We start from the raw sequence: 19,957 nt of genomic DNA, 5'->3' as shown, positions 1-19,957 counted from the left end.
CGTCGGACTTCCCCCCCCCCCCCCCCCCACTAAATGACAGGTGGCTTTCGACGGCTCCCGGTCTGTATCTGCTCATGACCAGCTAAGAATCAACTGTGCCAAGTTTCAGCGCATAGTCACAAAATGCAAGGTGTCGTACACTAACAAACCAGCTATTACATGCCACTATAAGGAACAACTCCAATGGTTTTTCATATTTTACGTTTTTGTAACCCATGTAACGTTATGCCTAATAAATATGTTTTATCTCTATATAAAGAACAATACGCGTTTAAAATAACTAATTTATATTATTACCATTCAAATCGGACGTAAAAAAAACTACTATAAATCGAAAACAAGTACTAAAAAATTCTAATTAATTTGAAATTAAAGTTTTACGATTTTGTTTAAGGTTTGTAACAATAAATTTGTAATTAAATACGTAATTATTTTAGTAATGTTATGGAGAGATTTTTCATTATTCGTAGTATAACACCAACCAAATGACTACGCTTGTTTTTATAATATTGAGTAAGTTTTAGAATATTTAAGTCGGGTTGGTAAAATACGCACCCTAAATTCACATTTAGTACAAAGCCTCGCCTTAACTAGCTTTAAACCATAACAACACTGTAATGTACTTTTTAGGGTTCCGTACCCAAAGGGTAAAAACGGGACCCTATTACTAAGACTCCACTGTCCGTCTGTCTGTCTGTCACCAGGCTGTAACTCATGAACCGTGATAGCTAGACAGTTCAAAATTTTCACAGATGATGTATTTCTGTTACCGCTATAACAACAAATACTAAAAATAGAATAAAATAAATAATAATCCATAAAACAAAGGTAATTTTTTTGCCGTTTTTTTGCGTAATGGTACCATAAAGTAAGTATTACTTTATGACGAGATTCATGATTTATTCAATACACTATAAAGCGACATCTGTTGATTATTCCTAATCGTTGGCAACGACATATGTCTACTAACTTTCAATGAAGATGTATAGATGTCGTTAGGAGTTCTATGATTTGGATGTGACACAGCGCCATCTCGTGTCCATGATAGGCAATAGCGCATTTTCGGTGACGCCATCTGGTAACGATGCGCTTTTAGGCGGTCGCAATTTTAATGTATGGGTTGGCTTACTCTATCTATACCTACTTGTATATGTATTTTTGAAGTCTGTTTTAAATGTTTTTAGTGTTGTTGGTGGTCCGGTGCTCCGCAGTGGATAACGAATGGTGGGTGTACGAACACAACACTATCGAGGATGAGAGGCAAGTTGAACGCCTGGCTAGGCTGATGCGAGGTTACATGGAGCGAGCCGAAATACGGTATGTGGTATACTCATCAGGGCTGTTGCGAACATCCGCATCCGCATCCGCAACCGCGGAACTTCCGCATTATTTTCAACATCCGCATCCTCATAAAATCGATGCGGAGCTTATGCGGATACGGATGTCGAACAAGTCGGTACAGGAACGTCTTAGCGGCGGCGTAATTTCGTCATTACCTATAACGAAATCGTCTACATATGGTCTAGATCCAGAAAAGTCGGCCAAGTTACTGTTTATTAAATATAAGGAACCTATATTCTTGCTCAAATACTAAACGTTTCGTTTTTTTAAATAAAAAATACTAAAAATGTAATATTTGACGTTTTCTAAGTACCTAATCTTGACGTTCGCATCCGCATCCGCGGATGTGAGCCTTTAAACATCCGCATCCGCATTTGCATCCGCGGATGTCAAAAAATCTGCATCCGCAACATCCCTGATACTCATACAGATCTAGTGCATTTTTTTTCTCGACCAACATCTTGAAACGTGCTATTTTTAAAAGGTAAATAAGATTGCAAAGCTCCGGCTTGTTCAATAAAGCATAGCACGTTAGCACAGAAAATAAAATTAACTTAATTAGTAAAAATGTGGTGTCAAAAATTGCTTGCTGGAGGAACCTATTTTGGGAGATAAAAAGCGAACAAATTTATATTTAAGGAACTTTATTTATTACTAAAATCTTGCCTATGCAATGTTAGTGGCTTAATCTAAACTTATGACCTCTGTGTGAACCTCTAACTTGATTTGACGACACCTAATGGTAGAACATAGCTCAGTGGACGGCGGGGCCGCTTAATAGGTCCAGAATAAAGCTTCACACAGAATTCTACTTATTTAAGAACTAAATTATTGTAACTCTAAATTCGATGTACCAGGATTTTCAAAAGTCTTTATGCTACTTTAATGGTTGCTCATAGTTTTAAATTCACTCTACACTTTACAGCTGGTGCTGATGCCCTACAAAATTAAAACATGGAAAGGACCGACCTCAGGATGAAAACCTTCCTCAGACGCTGCGGGGTGTCAGGCTGGTTTCCCCGAGAAGGCTAGAAGCTGAGCGGAGATGTAGAGCTCAGGGGCCGCGCACGTGGTACCAAGACGACGTGGCAGAGGCAGATGGGATGCTTAATACCTCGATCCAGGAGGTCTCCCAAACAATATTCATAAATTGACTTCCAAGCTTTTGAAATGATGAAATAAATTTAATTTAAATTCAATTTAAATTCCCGGCTCCTGTAAACCGAGAAAAGGTTATATTAGCCGATGCCCTTTATGGCCGCTAGAGAAGAAACGAAACAATTGTAAATTTAGCTCACCGCACTGGAAGCTGCTAAGACTTCTGGCGGAGCGCTCCCTTCCCTCGAGCAGGAGTCACTCTGCAAAGAACCAAACCCTGGTTAAGAACAAACCCACAACGTTTCGCGCCATTGTGGAGTTGATCACCACGAAATTTAATTAGTACTCACTCAGTGGAGCTTCCGAAGGACTCAAGCTGTTTCCATCTTTCGGACCACCATGTTGAAAGTGTGGTCTTCCCATGAATTGTGCTCTTGCGAGCGAGTGTCCCCAGAGGGGTTCCCAAATCAAATGTGCAAATCATTCTCGAATGAACTCCTCCAATATGGAGGTCCCTGAGGGCCTAACAAAAGTAGGGTGGCAGGCCCTTGAAGACACAAATCCTTCGAAAATTCTGTCTGAATTGTTTAGACAATTTCACTCCTGAGCCTAAGAAATATATTTTTATCATTAAATCTAATATTGTTTCATTCCAGAGCCACTTTGTAAGTCTGTAATTTCTATGTTTTGTTTTATATTAAAATTATTTTTTACCTGAAAAAACATACCTAAATCATACAAAGTTTTCCTGGAGTGACAATATAAATATCTCAAGTTTTATTTATTTTTACTCGTATGACAACCCCGACAACAGATAAGCATCTAGAGGTGCATCTGAATGCAACAGATTATGCAAAGAAGTGCAATTAATATAGTTCGTTTCGGACACTGTTAAAAACGTTGAAATAAGAAAAAGTATTTTTCTTTTGATTATGAATCATCTCAATAATACTTAATATAAATTTAGAAAAATGTACTACGTTACAATACCCCCCTCCCCGATTTTAAGGTTCAACGTAGATGAACCGCTCGCTGTCCTCAGCGACTTGGATCCTAGAAATAAGTTTATTGGACCAAACCAACAACAAACCAAAGGCAAGAAAACTAACCTACTACACAAGCTATTCAAATTGAACAAAAACTTAACGCGGTTTCGAGATTTTGTCTCCCAGGAGTCTAAGGACTTTAAGATACATATATCATCAAAAAAAATAAATTTAATCTACCGTTTCCACAAACATGGATTAACCGAATCTAAAAACAATCGACCAAAAAGGAAAATCTCGAACCCACGTTAACATACGGAAGGTGAAAAAAAACTATGCGGCCTCTGCGCAACACATAGAAAAAACCTCCGTTATACCTTACAAACCAGTGAACAAACCGTTGGCCTTCTCAGTACAACGCGGTAAAAGCTTGTTGTGCTGAGAAAGCCAAATCCAACCGCCAGGACCGATATTCAGCATTCATCAATATAAACTCTTCTTGACCGGGCAAAATGATGAAGTCTAGGCAATAACCATCACCCGACTCCAACAACCATAAATCCAAACCGGAAAACAATCCAACAAAATCTAAGTTTCAAACCATCAAAGTTGCTAACTTAAGTTTCAATCTCTACCTATAAAAGTTTGTCCCCGACTGACTTGTCGGAGGAAACGAAACATCCAAAATCATGTTGCACAACACCCCCAAAAATATGGTATACCTAAACAAAACCGAGGTACGGCAACATGCGAAATAGTACTACTAAAAAAAATCGTTAGGTCTTACGCCTAACGACACGTGATTAAAAAAAAATACACTAAGTTAAAAACAAAAACAAACAAAGTACTATTTCGATGTTTGTCGGGTATGGTAAGTACCGGACAAAGCGCAACAATGCGTTACCATTTGGTCATATTAAAGATAGCTCCGATGTTGGGGTTGAGAGGTACTTAGCAGGTGAGTGGTTTGTCGTCCTTGGCGGCACGACGACTGGTACAAGACGAGGGATCGTGCGTCCAAGGATAACTCCCCTAAGCTCTAAAACCATACTAATTCCTATATCCCAATATAGCTCTGAGACTGAGCACAGCTTCGATCGCACCGCACATACATCACGCACTAACAGACTTAAACATTCATCGCCCATGCAAAAAATAATAACGAAACAGTTTTTCCCTGTTCGCCACGTTCCGAACAAAATTCGTGAATTAAATATTTACCGAATATTTAACACTACTAACGATCTCAACTGTTTTTTTCTTATGTTATGAGAGGTAGGTGATAGTGGTTGTCAACTCTGGCGGCAAGACGACAAGCCAAAGTGACTCGGGGTCTTGCGTCCAGAGATAACTTCCACCTCGAAACCTAACTTCCATTTCCTACTTAAAATCTTTAATATGCCACGACCCAATTGGGTGACCATCCAGCCTTTCAAGCTCATAAACCAAAGGAAATAAAACCTTTTTAACCCTGCACGGTTCATACTTAGGTGCGAGTTTTGACATAACAAACTTAGAGGCGTCACTTTGCGTGTAAGTACGCTTGTGAACAATATCCCCTACTGAAAACTTCGCCTCTCGGCGTCTCAAATTATAATATTTGGCATTTGTTGCATGTGCTTGCAGCATACGTAACCTAACCTGCTCAAAAATCTCTCTCATACAACCAAACTCGCCTGCATACTCCTCTCTAGGCATACCCACAGCATACTGTTTATCAGTATCTTTATAAAACGAGCCGTTAATGACGGGTTCCCTAGCGTGCACTAAAAAGAAAGGAGAATACCCGGTGGTCTCACTTACTGCACTGTTTATCGCAAACCTGATTTGGTGCAGCTTTTCGTCCCATGTACGGTGATTGTCCTTTACGTAAGACGCTACGGCGGTCATTACTACTTTATTATAACGCTCGACTAAATTTACCTGCGGAGTATAGCGCGGGCCATAAAAAATGTTAGGTACGTTGTAGCGTTTCAATAACTGCTTAAACTCTGATCCCGTGAATTGCGTTCCATTGTCTGCAATCACGGTTTCAGGAACGCCATGCTCCAAAATGACATGGTTTTCAAAATGCTTCGCCACCAAAACGCTAGTAGCGCGGCGAAGTGGAAATAGCAGTGTGTGTTTCGAAAAGCAACACGTAACAACAAATAAAAATGTATAACCTGCGCGAGAGCGCGGCAGTGGACCGACAAGATCTATGCTAACTACCAACCATGGTCGTCGACATACCTTTGGCTGTCCCATGAGGCCTGCAGTCGGTTTTTGCGAATGCTTGTACGCTGCACAGACATCGCACGCTTTTACGAACTCGACTACATCCTTGTACATACCAGGCCAAAAGTAGGTCAACGCCAACCGGCGATGAGTTTTAAAAACACCTAAATGCGCAGCGGTTGCTTCGCAATGATTTTGCTGCAAAACTCTCTTACGATCACACTTCTTCACCACTTCCTTCCAATCGAACTCTCGCAACAGATTGTACTTTGACTTAGAAAGTCTAAAAAGTTTCCCGTCCTTTAAACAAAAATTTGGAAAATTCGCGGGAAAAGATCTACAACCATTGAAGATCTTATCATACCACTCATCTGGCTCAGCGTCATCATTCGTCACGTTTATTGCGTCTACTTGCATAAGTCTTGATAGTGCGTCAGGCACAACGTTAAGCGATCCCTTTCTGTGCTCAATCTCAAAGTCGAATTGAGACAGTCTGCAACCCCAACGAGCTAACCTCCCTGACGGGTTTTCAAGATTCATGAACCATTTGAGTGACGCGTGATCCGTGATCACTTTAAACTTACGTGAGCCTAAATACGCCTGAAATTTCTCCACTGAAAATATAACCGCAAGAGCCTCCCTTTCCGTGGCGCTGTAATTGCGCTCACTTTTGTTTAGGGCGCGGCTAACGTATGCGATCGGATGCTCAACACCCTCGATGGTCTGAGAAAGCATTCCACCAATTCCGTACGAAGAGGCATCACAATGTACAGAAAATTCTTTTTTAAAATCCGGTACCGCCAAAATGGGTGCCGTCACTAGAGCGTTCTTCAAAATTTTAAATGCTTCCTCTGCTTCTGCAGACCATTCGAAAGGTGGCGCCTTCTTGCCCTGTGACGTAAGTTTATTCAAAGGAGCGGCTATAGATGCGAAATTTCGGATAAACCGTCGATACCAAGAACACGTTCCTAAGAATGCCCTTACGTCACGTGCGTTCGTCGGTGTGGGGAAGTTTAGAACGGCAGAAACCTTATCAGGATCAGTACGCAACCCGAACTCGTCCACGACGTAACCGAGGTATTTTATGGACTGCCTGAAAAACTTAGATTTCTCGAAATTAATTGTTAAATTCGCATTTTCTAACTTCGCCAACACACGATTTAACAAAAGCAAGTGCGTCTGAAAATCTGATGAGCAAATAACGATGTCATCGATGTAACAAAATGCTAAACCGGTTTCGATGTCTCCTGTCAAATTGTGATCAATAAGGCTGTCCATCAGCCTCTGCTGACGCGCTGACGCGCCGCAGAGACCAAAAGGCATGACCTTGAACTTAAACATTCCACGACCGGGCACGCAAAAACTTGTTTTCTCCTGTGAGGTTTCAGCTAACGGGATTTGCCAGAAAGAGGAACTTAAATCGATCGATGTCAGGTATTTCGCTTCCTTCAAACTATCCAAAATCTGGGGTATATACGGAATGGAATACGAATCTCCCTTTGTGACCGCATTTAACTTCCTACAATCTAAACAAAATCGCCAATCACCGTTAGGCTTCCTAACTAACAGAGCCGGGTTATTCCACGGACTCTCACAGGGTGTAACTACGTCCAATTTTAACATGCGGTCTAACTCGGAGGCTAAAGCAGCGCGTTTTTCCGGCGACAACGGGTACTGTTTCGTTTTGATGGGCGTGGCATCGCCAGTCTCGATGACATGCTCGGTTAAGCTGGTTCTGCCAAGCCCCTTCTCCTCGAACGAAATGTTTTTAAATTTCCCTACGACGGTATCCGCGAGTTCCCTCTCGGCCGCAGTTAAATGCTCGTAAGACCGAATCGTGTGTACCTGTTCTGCACTTAAACCGTTGCAACTAAAATATTTTTCAGGTGGAGTCATGTGTTCCGCATTTCTTAAACATTCAGGCAATAAATCAAAAGCTTTCCAAAAATCATACCCTAAAATCACGTAATTTACGATCGAGGGTACTACTACAAACTTTATGACTTTCGTAGTATTTTCAAACGTAACCGGGACAAAAATGTACCCAATCGACTCGCAATTTACTCCATTTGCGACCCTACACGAACTAGAGTACGCTTCCTGAAATGTAAAACCAAATTTGACAAAATCTAAATGTGCATTGTTCCCTAAAACTGACAATGCTGAACCGCTATCGGCCAATCCATAAATCTCGAAATCATTCGCCTTAAATTTCAAATACGGCCTAATATCATCTTTATTTGGGGCAAACAGAATCGTAGCAATCGAACTAGCATTTTTATTTTGTTCAATCGATTTAAAGTTTAATCGATTCGATTGACACTTGCTACGATTCAACCTTAGGCGTTTTTTTGACTGTGGTTGCATTGGTTTCTGAACGCTACCCTTTTGACAGATTTCACATTCCGATCGAATTGTATTTGCTTTTCCACAACCAAAACAGCTATACGAATTTAATTTAGGCTTTTCCTTACACAATTTAAAGTTATGATCCGGTTTTCCGCATTTGTAACACACTCCACGATGTGGTTTCGAAAACTTCGCGTCCGAAAACCTTGGTTGCTGTTTCCGCTGTGAAAAGGAACTATCCGACTTGGTCGCGAAGCCTGAGCTTTGTTTTACAGCGACGGCATTCACCTGAGGTTGCTTGGCACTGGAGCCTTTATAAACGTGATCACGACAAAGTGTATGCTCGCTGACCTTGGGCGGTTCTACAAATAACTTCGCCCTTTGCTGTGAAAACTCAACCTTGCGACAATAAACCTTCAGTTCGGCGACCGACTTAATATCCACCAATGCCAACTGCTGAGTAAAATGTGGGCGAATGTTGTGCAACAAGATGTCCAGCTTCGCCTCCTCCGGTAAGTCTGATTTTAATCTTGCAAACATTCCTGACATTACCGCAAAATATAAATGGATGGGTTCGTTTTCCCCCTGTGTTCTAGCTTGAATTTCCTGTCTCAGCCTAAAATCATAGTCACCGGGGACAAACTCATCTAATAAAAGTGACTTTAAATCCTGCCAACTTGAAACTGAACCCTTGACACCTCTGAACCACAACAACGCCGAGTCTACAAATAAATGTGGTGCCGCCCTAAATAGTTTGGCATCTGAAACCCCAACAAGCCGGAGCTTTGCAATCTTATTTACCTTTTAAAAATAGCACGTTTCACATGGCCCCACGTTGGGCGCCATGTGAAACGTGCTATTTTTAAAAGGTAAATAAGATTGCAAAGCTCCGGCTTGTTCAATAAAGCATAGCACGTTAGCACAGAAAATAAAATTAACTTAATTAGTAAAAATGTGGTGTCAAAAATTGCTTGCTGGAGGAACCTATTTTGGGAGATAAAAAGCGAACAAATTTATATTTAAGGAACTTTATTTATTACTAAAATCTTGCCTATGCAATGTTAGTGGCTTAATCTAAACTTATGACCTCTGTGTGAACCTCTAACTTGATTTGACGACACCTAATGGTAGAACATAGCTCAGTGGACGGCGGGGCCGCTTAATAGGTCCAGAATAAAGCTTCACACAGAATTCTACTTATTTAAGAACTAAATTATTGTAACTCTAAATTCGATGTACCAGGATTTTCAAAAGTCTTTATGCTACTTTAATGGTTGCTCATAGTTTTAAATTCACTCTACACTTTACAGCTGGTGCTGATGCCCTACAAAATTAAAACATGGAAAGGACCGACCTCAGGATGAAAACCTTCCTCAGACGCTGCGGGGTGTCAGGCTGGTTTCCCCGAGAAGGCTAGAAGCTGAGCGGAGATGTAGAGCTCAGGGGCCGCGCACGTGGTACCAAGACGACGTGGCAGAGGCAGATGGGATGCTTAATACCTCGATCCAGGAGGTCTCCCAAACAATATTCATAAATTGACTTCCAAGCTTTTGAAATGATGAAATAAATTTAATTTAAATTCAATTTAAATTCCCGGCTCCTGTAAACCGAGAAAAGGTTATATTAGCCGATGCCCTTTATGGCCGCTAGAGAAGAAACGAAACAATTGTAAATTTAGCTCACCGCACTGGAAGCTGCTAAGACTTCTGGCGGAGCGCTCCCTTCCTTCGAGCAGGAGTCACTCTGCAAAGAACCAAACCCTGGTTAAGAACAAACCCACAACGTTTCGCGCCATTGTGGAGTTGATCACCACGAAATTTAATTAGTACTCACTCAGTGGAGCTTCCGAAGGACTCAAGCTGTTTCCATCTTTCGGACCACCATGTTGAAAGTGTGGTCTTCCCATGAATTGTGCTCTTGCGAGCGAGTGTCCCCAGAGGGGTTCCCAAATCAAATGTGCAAATCATTCTCGAATGAACTCCTCCAATATGGAGGTCCCTGAGGGCCTAACAAAAGTAGGGTGGCAGTCCCTTGAAGACACAAATCCTTCGAAAATTCTGTCTGAATTGTTTAGACAATTTCACTCCTGAGCCTAAGAAATATATTTTTATCATTAAATCTAATATTGTTTCATTCCAGAGCCACTTTGTAAGTCTGTAATTTCTATGTTTTGTTTTATATTAAAATTATTTTTTACCTGAAAAAACATACCTAAATCATACAAAGTTTTCCTGGAGTGACAATATAAATATCTCAAGTTTTATTTATTTTTACTCGTATGACAACCCCGACAACAGATAAGCATCTAGAGGTGCATCTGAATGCAACAGATTATGCAAAGAAGTGCAATTAATATAGTTCGTTTCGGACACTGTTAAAAACGTTGAAATAAGAAAAAGTATTTTTCTTTTGATTATGAATCATCTCAATAATACTTAATATAAATTTAGAAAAATGTACTACGTTACAATCTTGAGAGACTCTCGCTAGGTGGTTGGATCAAGGGTCAGATGCAGGCGGTGATCATGGACACGGCGCGGATAGTCCGCCGGTTCCTCTCTCTGCGGCCCTGACCACCGGTAGCTTGGGCCTTGCCCCGCTGCTGGCGGCACCCTAGGTTAGGTTTTTTTATAATGTGTTTATATGTATTTTTTATTGTTTTGTAAGTGTTTTTATATTTTACTTTTATATTCATATTATAAATAACCTAATTTAAGACGAAAAATAAATAAAGAGAATAAGAATAATTTCATTTATTCATGGCCAACTGGAAAATAATTGGCGTCAATCTCATCTAGCGTCCACACGTACACAATTTAATCACCAATTTTAGAACCATAAACAAACGTAAACTGAAATAAAAGGCCTCTAGTGCCTAGTAGTAATAGTAGTGGTCTAGTGTGTAGTAATTAGGGATCGGAAACTCGGGAGCTATTATACCTAAACTCCGGGCTCAGTACCTACGCCGCGTCGATGTTGACTAGTATGGAGGCGGACTCAATTTAATTTTACTAATAAATTGCCCGGGATTTCCCGAAATACCGAAAATTAGAATAACAGCCATACAAATGTATGAAAGTATTTAAATAGACTATTTTAGTTGGTCCTATGATCAAAATTTTATGTAATTCATGTGTTTTTCATTTAACTGACAGTACAGTATTAGTTGACATCAAACTAAAGTTGTATTGTTACTTTTAGTAAAAATAATGGTACAAAGGCTTCGTTTTTAATTTAATTATAATAATTTACGTAATTTTGAAATACTTAATACAAATTGCTATTACGAGATTGGAAAAACAGGATTTGTCCATAATAGAAGCGTTTGAAATTTTTGACGAAGTAAGATTAGCCATAGAATGGACGATGAACAACAAAATTCATTCATGAACTAAACCAGCTTATCAATAGAAATCCAGATTTTGATGTACTCAGAGAAATATGCGAAAAGATGAATCAGGAAAGTGACATTTATATTTATAAATATGCAACACTCACGTCGGTAGATGTAGAAAGATCCTTTTCACCTCAGCAGCTCGAACAAGGGTACTTTGCTTCTTAAAAACAGTGAGCAAAATGCGATTTTGCTCACTAAGTCATTTTGTCTCACTCAGTGAGCAAAATCGCATTTTGCTCACCGAGTGAGGCCAAATGAGTGAGCAAAATCGCATTTTGCTCACTGAGTGAGACAAAATGTCATTCAAGTGATCTTTATAGTCAAATGTCATTTCAACATGCGGGGTCTAATACAAGTTCGATATACTTGGGTTCTATTATCTCTGTCCCTCTAGGTATGTTCTCACTGCTTAGGGTGAAAAATTTTGTGTACTAACACGAGATCAAAGTTATTTACATCTCGTGCGCTTTTGAATCCCTTACTACGCTCAAGATTCTAAATTAGATTCACTCGCTACGCTCGTGAATCTATTATAGAATCTTTCGCTTGCACGGGACTCAAAATAAGCACTCGAAGAAATATCAAACTTTGATCTCTTGTTGTACAAATAACTATTTCCATGTTTAAATGAATACTTACGGAATCTAGAAATAGATTTACTATGGCTAATCTTGAAAAAATAATTATAATTTACTAGAATTCGAAACAAACTTCACATGTGTCAAATGCATTGAATGTTACAGATTCCTTAAATCTTGAGCCCACCCCTGGCCCTAGTAATTAGGTCGCACTTAAAGTGTTTTTCGTTTCTTTACAACTCCTCTGATACTATCGGGATCAAGCAAATTAAAGTCGTAGCTATTATTTCGTGACCTTAACTTAATGTAAAATTTTGCCAAATGTTAGTGCTTAAGAGTGTTAAAAATAGGGCTGGTACCGCGACCATCGTAAATTGTAAATTATTAGCATTTGTCACACTTGTATTCGAATGAATACAGATATTAAAAATTAAATTGAAATCAAAATTACTTAAAATAAACGTCAAACTTAAAATTAAAATTTAAGTTATAATTAATAACGCAGTAGATCTCTACTGCGTTTTTATTTTTTATTTTTTTCGCGGTATCTACGCCCCGAATAGTGGTTTTGGCCCCTCTCTCGGCCGAAGTGCAGAATCTTCGGAATGACTTAAAAACCGGGCAAGTGCGAGTCGGACTCGCGCACGAAGGGTTCCGTACCATAATGAAAAAAAAAATGGAAAAAAATGCAAAAAAAAAAACGGTCACCCATCCAAGTACTGACCACGCCCGACGTTGCTTAACTTTGGTCAAAAATCACGTTTGTTGTATGGGAGCCCCATTTAAATCTTTATTTTATTCTGTTTTTAGTATTTGTTGTTATAGCGGCAACAGAAATACATCATCTGTGAAAATTTTGAACTGTCTAGCTATCACGGTTCGTGAGATACAGCCTGGTGACAGACAGACGGACGGACGGACGGACGGACGGACGGACGGATGGACGGACGGACGGACGGACGGACGGACAGCGAAGTCTTAGTAATAGGGTCCCGTTTTCCTTTTGGGTACGGAACCCTAAAAATGGTATGACTTCTGAGAACTGAGATCTAAGAATACTTCAAAATATATTTATTTCAAGAAATACAGAAATTTCAATAAAAGCTTCTTTAATGATTAACTAATTAATATGGAATTTATATGAAACATTAACACAATGATGACGTCACAGCGGTTTTATATTCCTATCCGATTTATTAAATAGAACTTGTGTTTAAAAATAACTGCTATCTATGTTATTCTATTAATTATTTAGTGCTTTATATCATGCGTGGTGTGAAATAATTTATTTTTCGGAAAGGCTTACTTTGCACTTCAAAAACTGATAGCAAAGTTGCATTTTATGTGAGGCAAAGTAATCAAATGCAAATTTTTAGTTGATTTCTTATGTTTGCTGGTAGAATTTACTTTTAAATGATGATTTTGTATGATAAATATTTAATAACATTCATTTGGATATGATCTGGTTTGATTTTGTTTGATATTTTACGTTTCATATTTGCTTCGGGTTGGTGTGGTGAAAATTGTTGTGTTTCACTCGGGGCACAGAATAAATAATAGTATACTAGGTACAGAAGACACTCTCTAACAAAACGCGTCTGTTACGATCAGGACAGATATGGCCGCTAGGTGGCGACAGCGCCACGCGCGGCTTATGGCTAGCCAACAAAATTGGTGTGGAACGGATGTACTTTCAGCTACCTGTAGCAAAGCGACGAAATCGCGGAGTGAGCCACGCCTGCTCGGGGGCAAATTTTATTTAACCCGTGCTTTGAAAATTTATTACAGATGGACAGAAATACTGCCGATAAAAACGGAAATAGAAGAGACGAGCCAGGACCAGAAGAGAGCGTTCGAGAAAGGGTACATCATGGCGGATATTGTGGAGACGTAAGCAAAGTTGGACCAAGATAACTTTGCAACGATTTTGATAGCACACGCAGTGCAAGTGTTATTTTAAACGTCAACGCATATGATGCATGAAATTAATCCCAAGTTCGAGACCGATAATACAGGTAGGTACGGTACGTGGCACCGGCCGGATCCAGTACATGATGTACGTCCAAAACGCCTACATCAAAGCGTACCATCTGACGCATATGCTGCATGAAGTTGATCTCAAGATCGGGACCGACAATACAGGTAGGTACGGTACCTGATACCAGTGTTGGCCGAAAGTTAATGCAAATTGAAAATGTTGGCCATTGACCATTATAAATTGAATCGTAAACTGTAATCGTCCGTTACGGTTTAAGGTTCAATTTATAATGGTTAATGGCCAACATTTTCAATTTGGATTAACTTTCGGCCAACACTGCCTGATACCGGCCGGATCCAGTAGATGATGTACGTCCAAAACGCCTACATCAAAGCGTACCATCTGACGCATGAGTTATTTTAAACGTCAAACTTCTATGACATTTATAAATAAATAAATAAATAAATATTATAGGACATTTATACACAAATTGACTAAGCCCCACGGTAAGCTCAAGAAGGCTTGTTTTGTGGGTACTCAGACAACGATATATATAATATATAAATACTTAAATACATAGAAAACAACCATGACTCAGGAACAAATATCTGTATCATCATACAAATAAATGCCCTTACCAGGATTCGAACCCGGGATCATCGGCTTCATAGGCAGGGTCACTACCCACTAGGCCAGACCGGTCGTCAAAATAACATTATGACGTATAAATAACACTTGGACTGCGTGTGCTATCAAAATCGTTGCAGACTGATCTTGGTCTAACTCAAAGATATATGTAACTCCGTATAAGATGAATAAAGTCTAAGGAAAAAACCGGGCAAGTGCGAGTCGGACTCGCGCACGAAGGGTTCCGTACCATAATGCAAAAAAAAAAAAAAAAAAAAAAAAACGGTCACCCATCCAAGTACTGACCACTCCCGACGTTGCTTAACTTTGGTCAAAAATCACGTTTGTTGTATGGGAGCCCCATTTAAATCTTTATTTTATTCTGTTTTTAGTATTTGTTGTTATAGCGGCAACAGAAATACATCATCTGTGAAAATTTCAACTGTCTAGCAATCACGGTTCGTGAGATACAGCCTGGTGACAGACGGACGGACGGACGGACGGACGGACGGACGGACGGACGGACGGACGGACGGACGGACGGACGGACGGACGGACAGTGAAGTCTTAGTAATAGGGTCCCGTTTTACCCTTTGGGTACGGAACCCTAAAAAAGCGTATCGGAAATCAATAAAAGTCATTCTCGAATAGATGGCGCCACACCTTTGGCCTATGGCTTGGCTAGATGACGTTGACGACACCGTTTCATATTTAAATGTTTTAACACGTATCAGTGAAAGAGCACGGGTCAAAGTCATATGGCGTTCTCAACAAAAAAAAAACATTTATACATAATTTTTTTTTTATATTTTTATACATTTTAATTTTTAGGTAGTTTTAATACTTTTAATCGTGTGTAAATTTACTGTGACTATAAAGTTTACTATGACAGTAACCCTAGCTCTTTACATTCTCTTTGGCTCTCATGGGGGGGGGGATTGACGAGTCGTAAGTGGCACTTATAATTTCTTCGAGCAACACCGGCTTCCGACACATCGGAAGGGAGGGGCCCAAGCGATATCTCACCGTACAAATTTTTCGCGGGGGGAAAGGTGCACACAGTCGCACTTCTCACACACTTACATACAAAATCCAATCTGTAATGACGACATAAATACATAGAAAATGACACACGTCAAAGACAAATCTTGCAAACCTCGATCTCTTTTTGTGTACGGACGAGTGACAAGTGTCACAACACGCACGCTAACACATTTTCGTTGAAGTATGTTATTGTATTCTGAGAGATGAGAAGTCGGATTTGTCGCTCGACCGATCCGCAATTTGTACAGAGCGAGCAAAATCGATAAATCCAACAATTACATGAGACTAAAATATAATAATTGTGTTTGAATGTAATTAAACGTATGATATGTAAAAAAAAATATTACATGTGAAATGTAACACTTTCTTTTTGTAAATTTGATGTCCCCGACCTGTTTTTATAACAAAAAACCGAGCAAACAGGCATTTTTGTGCAGCAGTGTTCACGCGCGCGTCTGGACTCGGTCTAGTGAAAAATCCAAGTGCAACTAGTTTTATTACCCGCGCTAGATTAGATTGACGCGCTAATCTTGTACCTCGGCAGAGGGGAAATAGTGCGAATGCCGCCTCCCTTCCGTGTTGCTCGAAGTATAATTTAGACGACATCGAAAATCCTTTCTAACCCGAGTTTCTAACACTTCTCGCAGGTGTAAGACATACCTTATTACTATAACTCTATAAGGTCCCGTTTTCGGTCCTCTCTATAAATTGCACGCCTTCAATTGTTTATACATCCCCTTTGCTGCCCAACCCCTGTCACACCCACTGCTGAACAGCTGCCAGGCGCCCGGATTAATTAATAATGACACTAACTAGACTCTAGTTATTTCCGAATTGCGAACCTATTTCCGTAGCTAGCTCTTAGACCATACGCTTTAGTTACAGGAAAGCTTTAGTATTCACCCACAAGCAAATAAAAAAGGGGCGCTATTTAGAAACCGAGCGGATCCGGTACATGATGTACGTCCAAAACGCCTACATCAAATCGTACCATCTGACGCATATGATGCATGAAATTAATCCCAAGTTCGAGACCGATAATACAGGTAGGTACGGTACCTGATACCGGCCGGATCCAGTACATGATAAATAAAATAAAAAATAAATAAATATTATAGGGACATTCTTACACAAATTGACTAAGCTATTAAATAAGTACTTAAATACATAGAAAACAACCATGACTCAGGAACAAATATCTGTATCATCATACAAATAAATGCCCTTACCGGGATTCGAACCCGGGACCATCGGCTTCATTGGCATGTACGTCCAAAACGCCTACATCAAAGCGTACCATCTCACGCATATGCTGCATGAAGTTGATCCCAAGTTCGTGACCGATAATACAGGTAGGTGCGGTACGTGGTACCGGCCGGATCCAGTACACGATGAACGTCCAAAACGCCTACATCAAAGCGTACCATCTCACGCATATGCTGCATGAAGTTGATCCAGTACACGATGAACGTCCAAAACGCCTACATCAAAGCGTACCATCTCACGCATATGCTGCATGAAGTTGATCCAGTACACGATGAACGTCCAAAACGCCTACATCAAAGCGTACCATCTCACGCATATGCTGCATGAAGTTGATCCAGTACACGATGAACGTCCAAAACGCCTACATCAAAGCGTACCATCTCACGCATATGCTGCATGAAGTTGATCCCAAGTTCGTGACCGATAATACAGGTAGGTGCGGTACGTGGTACCGGCCGGATCCTGTCCACGATGAACGTCCAAAACGCCTACATCAAATCGTACCATCTGACGCATGTGATGCATGAAGTTGATCCCAAGTTCGTGACCGATAATACAGGTAGGTGCGGTACGTGGTACTACCGGCCGGATCCAGTACATGACGTACGTCCAAAACGCCTACACCAAATCATACCATCTGACGCATATGCAGCATGAAGTTGATCCCAAGTTCGAGACCGATAATACAGGTAGGTGCGTTACGTGGTACCGGCCGGATCCAGTACACGATGAACGTCCAAAACGCCTACATCAAATCGTACCATCTGACGCATATGCAGCATGAAGTTGATCCCAAGTTCGTGACGGATAATACAGGTAGGTGCGGTACGTGGTACTACCGGCCGGATCCAGTACATGACGTACGTCCAAAACGCCTACACCAAATCGTACCATCTGACGCATATGCTGCATGAAGTTGATCCCAAGTTCGAGACCGATAATACAGGTAGGTGCGTTACGTGGTACCGGCCGGATCCAGTACACGATGAACGTCCAAAACGCCTACATCAAATCGTACCATCTGACGCATATACTGCATGAAGTTGATCCCAAGTTCGTGACCGATAATACAGGTAGGTGCGGTACGTGGTACCGGCCGGATCCTGTACACGATGAACGTCCAAAACGCCTACATCAAATCGTACCATCTGACGCATATGCTGCATGAAGTTGATCCCAAGTTCGAGACCGATAATACAGGTAGGTGTGGTACGTGGTACCGGCCAGATCCTATACATGATGTAAGTACGTACAAAACGCGTACATACGATAACTACTGTGAATAAAAATTCCCAGTAGTTACCACCAAACCGAGTTGGTGGTAACTACTGGGAATTAATTTTCCCAGTAGTTACCAGTGATAAAAGGTGGGGAAAAAAATCCCAGTACTTACCACTGGTAATAACTTGGTGGTAACTAGTGGGAATAACCCTTTACGAGTGAGTGATTTAAATGAACTGTATCATTTGACTGAACTCATTCACTCTTCAACTCAGTGCAGATTCAACTCGCTCATTTCGCTCAGTAACTCATCTATCTCAGTGTTCCTTGCTCGCTCTTTCCCACTCATGATTCGAAATATTCGAATGAGCCGGCCGAGCGTGTGAGACGATGCGAATAGGTTTCGGAGCGGTTCGGAAGAATTCGGAGGGTGTCGGGAAAACATGGCGGGATCGTATCGCGTGATTCTCCATCTTGGTCGCACTTATGGCTGTGTGTATCTGATTGATTGACATCTCTCTCTACTCACTCGTGAACAATATAGCTTAAGCGCCCTCCAGACTATGCGCGTGAATCGCGGGCGAAGCCGCGAACGCGAGTGTGGCGTCGATTTCGCAGATTGTTCACGCCTTCGCGCCTTGTTCACCGTTTTTTGTCGGTATTTCGGCCCGCGTCAAAGGAGACGCGAAGCGCGAACTTGCAAGACTCCACATTACACAATATTTTGGCTCCTCTGTGTCAAGATAAATATTAATTATATTATGATATATTATATTAAGCAGCTATATTTTACGGTTTTACAATAAAACAAAATGGAAAAACTGCTAAATCACGTATGATGCCATAGATAACTAACAGTTAAACTCGATCAGCTGATGCTTTTCCGCCATATTGCCGCAAACCAAACTGCGAAATCGCCGTGAAGCGTGCGAGTGTGGAGTCATACGTCAACTTCGCGATAAGTTCGCTCCGCGACGTCGCGCCGCGATTCACGCACATAGTCTGGAGGGGGCTTTACAGATCCACTGAGCGAAATGAACGACATGAGTGATACATATCACCGCGAGCGAAAGATATGAATCAATTTTTTCAACTCAGTTGTTTTAGTACCTAAAGTACTGATAGCAGTTTTTTCTATCTGATATATCTAATGCAGAAGTTATAATTTTACTTACTTCGGTTAACATAATTTATAATTTATGAACCTCCAGATCTTTTTTGTTGTATCTTTTGTTGCAGTACATCTTTTGTATTGTATTTTTGGTTTGACTGTTTGGTTTTCTAAATAAATTAAAAAAAAGCTCAGTGAAGCGTTTTGCACATCTCTTCCATTTCGTTCCCAGGTCAAATATCCAAATTTAACCTAAACGACGAATTCCACGACAATACGCCATCTCACTACAATACCTCCGGTTTCTACTACACGAAAGAGTTGGAGGACATCAGACAGGCCCGGGTGAGAGAGAGAAGGAAGAAGGTGGTCGATGAGAAGCGAATCCGGCAGGCGGAGATCGAACGGGGGTCTATTAGCACAAGGCGCTTCTCTAAGACCACTACGGATTGGTGGCCTGTAGCCTATGGCTGGGATATTGACTATTACTGGTAACCCTATGGTGGCTAGGTTAACCATGACTTGTGGGTATAAATATATATGTTATTTTAATATATATGTTAATTGTGGGTATAAATATATATTCGGAATGTTTGTTTCATTTGTTATTTTCCCTTTTTATATTTTAACCCCCTTATTCATAAGCGTTTACTAAAGATAATAAACGTTTGTCCCTTTCCGACGAATTGGTATGATGGAGAGGGACAAACGATTATTATCGGCTTGTCAACTTTAGTAAGCGTC

At 40.6% G+C, this 19,957-nt stretch overlaps 1 protein-coding gene across 1 annotated transcript; it reads left to right on the top strand.

The window, feature by feature from the left end:
• The first annotated feature begins 426 nt into the window (after nucleotides 1–426).
• On the top strand, nucleotides 427–19,797 carry LOC134802444 (uncharacterized). The gene is made up of 5 exons (XM_063775110.1): nucleotides 427–513; nucleotides 1,185–1,317; nucleotides 13,755–13,856; nucleotides 16,495–16,661; nucleotides 19,446–19,797. The coding sequence occupies exons 1-5, from the start codon at nucleotides 486–488 to the stop codon at nucleotides 19,706–19,708; spliced, it is 693 nt and encodes a 230-aa protein (XP_063631180.1). The 5' UTR covers nucleotides 427–485; the 3' UTR covers nucleotides 19,709–19,797.
• Nucleotides 19,798–19,957: the final 160 nt, after the last annotated feature.

Source organism: Cydia splendana, chromosome 24 (assembly GCF_910591565.1).
Source record: "Cydia splendana chromosome 24, ilCydSple1.2, whole genome shotgun sequence".
NCBI classification, from domain to species: Eukaryota; Metazoa; Arthropoda; class Insecta; order Lepidoptera; family Tortricidae; genus Cydia; species Cydia splendana.
This window is presented reverse-complemented; position numbering and strand designations above follow the sequence as displayed.

Bases quoted from the DNA above. Each gene is read 5' to 3' on its own strand.
- LOC134802444 (XM_063775110.1), top strand. From the start codon at position 486: ATGACTACGCTTGTTTTTATAATATTGA. The intron at 514-1,184 runs GTAAGTTTTAGA...AAATGTTTTTAG, and splicing joins GCTTGTTTTTATAATATTGA to TGTTGTTGGTGGTCCGGTGC. The intron at 16,662-19,445 runs GTAGGTACGGTA...TTTCGTTCCCAG, and splicing joins GTTCGAGACCGATAATACAG to GTCAAATATCCAAATTTAAC.